Source organism: Monopterus albus, unplaced genomic scaffold (genome assembly GCF_001952655.1).
Source record: "Monopterus albus unplaced genomic scaffold, M_albus_1.0 scaffold122.1, whole genome shotgun sequence".
In the NCBI taxonomy this organism is placed as follows: Eukaryota; Metazoa; Chordata; class Actinopteri; order Synbranchiformes; family Synbranchidae; genus Monopterus; species Monopterus albus.
The window spans coordinates 426,217-430,668 of NW_018128002.1; the positions used below are offsets into that span (position 1 = coordinate 426,217).

The following is a 4,452-nucleotide window of genomic DNA, read 5'->3' on the forward strand; positions in this document are numbered from 1 at the left end:
GTTGGATAACTCCTCTCCCGGGGCATCATGGGATAGTGAAGTGTCCATCGTATGCACACTGCAAAATCCAGCCGGAAGCAGTAGGTCATCCGGGTACTTTTCGCCTACTGTTTTTGGAATACTACGAATCCGGACATACTACTCGCCTCGCCTACTGCTTTTCGCCTACTATACAGTATGGTAGTAGGCGGTTTCGGACGCAGCCTCTGCCATTCTCAACGGTCACCTGCCCAGCCTGGTCCTCTGATGCTCCTGGTCCCTGCAGTTCTCTTGTCTAATCACCTGCTCATCCCAGTCTCCTCAACCTCCACTGCTAAACCTGGTTTTGGTTCATGTATTATTCCACTTAACTTTATTCCTTTCCATTTGTGTATATACAGTAATAAAGACTCTCATTCACTAGCACCTGTGTTTGCGCCTTGAGTCCTCTTCTCTCACTCTCTCATCCCTACCTGGTGTGGGACACCCAACCATAACAAAGACAGCAACTTCATTTATTCATAGTAAGTCAACATTCTCCTACAACTGGTGATGATGTTAGAGTTAAGATTTCTAATTAACACACAAGCCAAATTTACCATGGCCATATGAAGCTGTGGGTGTCATTTATGTGGGACCTTTTTTTGCAGTGTAGTTAATCCCTGTATGTAAATGTATATACAGCATGCAGCAGCTTAACATGTTTATATTTGCCTAATATTACTTGCTTAAAAAAACCTTTTATGCTTGGCATAAATCATAGTCTTATTCAGAAACCCTTGCATTTCAATAAAGCTGTTTTCACTGCCTAATGTTTCTTGTATGTCCTACATTCAGGAGTGCAGGATGAGATGGAGATCCATTTTTCAGCCAGCTAGCTATTGCATAACAACTATGGTGAGTATCACAGTGATGTAACTAAAGTAAGGTGTTATTTCCACCATTAATATGCAGCTGTGCTGAAATACAAAAAGTCCTTATCACACCTTGATACCATTGTCTTTGAAAACTATAAACACTCACCCCTGCTTTTATTTGTATGTAAAGTGTTCTGTGTCTCCTTAAATAGGTCCATCTACCTATTATAGCAAAAAGCAGACTTAGGATTTTGCTATATTAATTTTCATATAATGATAGAAATCTAAAATGACAGGTGATAGTGTAAGAGACATGCTAATATTGTCCTTAAACATAACTCTCCACCGATGGCTCTAACCATCGGGGACAATATTTAGAAATATGAACACTGGGTTCAAAAGATTTTTTCCACATGGGTGAATGAACATGCCCAAGGCACAATTCTTCTTAAAGCATAAACAAATGAGCAAACAAAGGATTAAATATGTTTAAGTGAGAGATTTAAGTGCCTCACCTGTGAGACCACTGTGCCTTACAAAAACTATGACCATATCATGATTATAAAGCACAGTGAACTGCTAAGAGTTGCTGTCTCTAATAACAACTCTAAATATACCAATAAACAATGGATACACAGATATAATTTGAGGGTAATGTAATTAACACTTCACACAAGTAGGGTCTTTTGGCAAAAACTCTCATCTTTCTATAGTCTAAGTACCTTATTTTATTTCTTTCTCAGTATGTGTTGTGACAAGACCTATGTTTAATGGCAACAGCTCCTTTCCCACCACTCAGTGTTGACAGTAGACCTTGTCACATTTCTTTCTTTCTTTTAGTGTAATTTTGATATAACAGTCATGCAGATGACAAATACTGTACCACTTACTATTAGATTTACATTTTTCTCAGCATTAGTATTCTGACAAAATGCCTCCAGAAATATCCATCAAGACATAAACAGTATCATTCTTGTCCCCCCTAAGTTATATTGATACCCAAAAATGACAGTGAGAAAATATTAGGATGTCACATGGTAATTGATTATAGCTGAGCTAAAATAAATTAAGTAAATATTTTATATTTTGCTTCTAAGATTGAAGACTGAATCTGCAAGAATCAAACATGTGCGCTTGCCTTTCTATCGTATATTGTTAAGAATGTTCTGAATTCAGCAAGTGAATAGTGAATTTCTTGCTGTTGCATCAATACACTTTGATCACAAGGAGGGAATGTTGTCTTTTTTTTCATACCTGAAAAGGGAAGTGTATAGAGGCACTGAGATATCATGGAGAGAGAGAGACAGAGTTTCATAAGATTGTACAAAAGAAACAGAGGAGTCTGTGTTCTCATTTGATCAAGTCAAAAGAATGTGCACAAAGCAGTAACGTTTAATGCATATAATATATTTAAGACCAGGATGACATACATTAATTTATGACTTTATGCCATACTTAATTTGTGTATCATGAATGATTTGTTTATCTCTAGCTTGGAAAAGTCACATCTGCAAGATGTGCTACTGTGCCAAGTCAAATTCATATAGTTTCAGTGTTTTCATTCAACTTTCCAAACAAACATTTGATAGCATCAAAGTTAGGAATATTTAGATGAATTACTTTTAAAGCAAGCAAGCCCAGACTTTGGTCTAGTGGTCACATTAACATGTGATATTAGCATCTCATTTATCAGCTTTTGAGCTCTGCAATGTTTTACAGATAGTATAAATCCAAATGTTCAAATGCCTTAGAGTGTTTTCATACAATTTTCATGGTAGATTCAATCCATTCTTTAATGTCAGGTATCTTAGTATAGACATATGTTTTTAGATCTGATTTTGTTTTAAAGAAACCAGCAAACACCCCATATGCCTTTCCATCTTCACAGACCAATGGACCGCCAGAGTCTCCCTGGAAATACATCCACAGTATGTAATGAGTGCTTCAACATTGCATCAGCAGAAGTGAATGAATTACAATTATTGACCAGATATGTTTGTCTGTTATATTACATAATTGTTTGTATAGTACCTCAGCTGGTCCAGTTTCTCCCTCAGAGCAGTAGAGATTGTCCTCATCACACCGCTTATGATCAATGAGCTTTACATTGACTTCCATGAGCACGACAGAGTTCAAGTCTGAAGTATTATCCCTGCCCCAGCCAGAGACGGTACATGCTTTTGGCAAACCACTGTGGTCTCCTAGAGCAATGGGTCTCACGTTTTTGTTGAAATGTGCCTTGGAGCTCAACTTGAGGAACCGGGACAGATAAAAATATATTTTTGCACATCAATATGTACAGTGTAATTACAATACTGCTTTGTTTCATTCATTGCTAATAAAATATTGAGAAACACAAGTTGATAATGATGGAAAAAAGGCTAAATCAAATTCTACTGTGAAGTACAAGCATTTTAAATACAGTTCTCATTTATTTTACCTTAAGAAGCATTATGTCATTTTTGCAAGTTCCGTTGAAGTCTTTATGTGGAAATGATCTCTCAACATATTTACCCTGTACTTCGGCTTTGTTATGAAAATTGTGAAGTCCTAGTAAGACATAGGACCTGAAATGATAAAATAAAGATAAAAAGTTATCTGGGAGTAAATAGATTAGATTTTTGGTCAAAGCATTGTATTCACATTTTTGTCACAGCTCATGAAGCCCTCATGCAGTGTATTCATCTATGTTGTTGGGATAAGAAATCTTCTCAAAGGCTCAAGAATTCACAGTTGGTAAACCTGAAGTGTAATAGACTGACTTGGCTTGACAGTGGGCTGCAGTGATCACGAAGTCCTCATTCAGAAGGAAGCCACCGCAGTACTTTTTTTCACCATTACTTGTGTGGCACTCCAAAAGCGCCATGTATGTCCTGCTATGTGGCACAGCCTCATGGCCTCCGATAATTTTTGCTGTATGAGCTGGGAAAAACAAAAAATATAAATGTATGTGCAATATGTATAAATGTATGTGTATAAAGCCAAAATGATATCACAGTTTGAACATAAACTGAACACCTTCATGACAACAACATTTACTGTAGGACAGCCATGTTAAACTGAATTAGTTTCACTGTACTTATTCATCTGAAACCTGAGGGTGGAATCTAGATCCTCATATAATGTAGCTTAAGTATATAGTATAATATTCTTACATACCATAACAACTTACCTTGGCCATCAAGACTTATCACAAGTATCAGTATTACCAGTTTACAATTGATGAACATGGTGAGATCACAGTCCAGCTGAGCTACTGAAGAGCAGAGGCACACTTCACTGAAAATGTCAGTCTTTAAATGCTTCCTTGTATTAAAGGAAGAAGGAAGTGTTTGTGTAGTTTTCAGGATGTGGCTTTGAGTCATATTTCTAAAGATGCCATATCTTTATCACCTCCATAGCATAATGAAAGTTAAGAGTTTAGTAGTACAAAACAACATCCTTTAGACAATCTTTAATAATGTTCAATTCAGTTCAATTTTATTTGTATAGCGCCAAATCACAACAAAGGTCATCTCAGGACACTTTACAAAGGTCTAGACCTCACTATTATTAGCATTCAACCATTGTATATATTACAAAAAAGAGCGATAAGAATTGTGCATAAGATGGGGTA

At 36.5% G+C, this 4,452-nt stretch overlaps 1 protein-coding gene across 1 annotated transcript; it reads right to left on the reverse strand.

The window, feature by feature from the left end:
- Positions 1-2,226: 2,226 nt before the first annotated feature.
- Positions 2,227-4,270, reverse strand: LOC109966997 (granzyme E-like). The gene is made up of 5 exons (XM_020612302.1): positions 4,009-4,270; positions 3,599-3,758; positions 3,277-3,403; positions 2,868-3,086; positions 2,227-2,747 (listed from the first exon to the last, which is right to left on the reverse strand). The coding sequence occupies exons 1-5, from the start codon at positions 4,199-4,201 to the stop codon at positions 2,595-2,597; spliced, it is 852 nt and encodes a 283-aa protein (XP_020467958.1). The 5' UTR covers positions 4,202-4,270; the 3' UTR covers positions 2,227-2,594.
- Positions 4,271-4,452: the final 182 nt, after the last annotated feature.

Excerpts from the sequence above, each read along its gene's own strand:
- LOC109966997 (XM_020612302.1), bottom strand. The coding sequence starts at position 4,201 with ATGACTCAAAGCCACATCCTGAAAACTACACAAACACTTCCTTCTTCC. Across the intron at positions 3,759-4,008 it reads GATAAGTCTTGATGGCCAAG|CTCATACAGCAAAAATTATC; the intron begins GTAAGTTGTTAT and ends TGTTTTTCCCAG. Across the intron at positions 3,087-3,276 it reads ATGACATAATGCTTCTTAAG|TTGAGCTCCAAGGCACATTT; the intron begins GTAAAATAAATG and ends CGGTTCCTCAAG.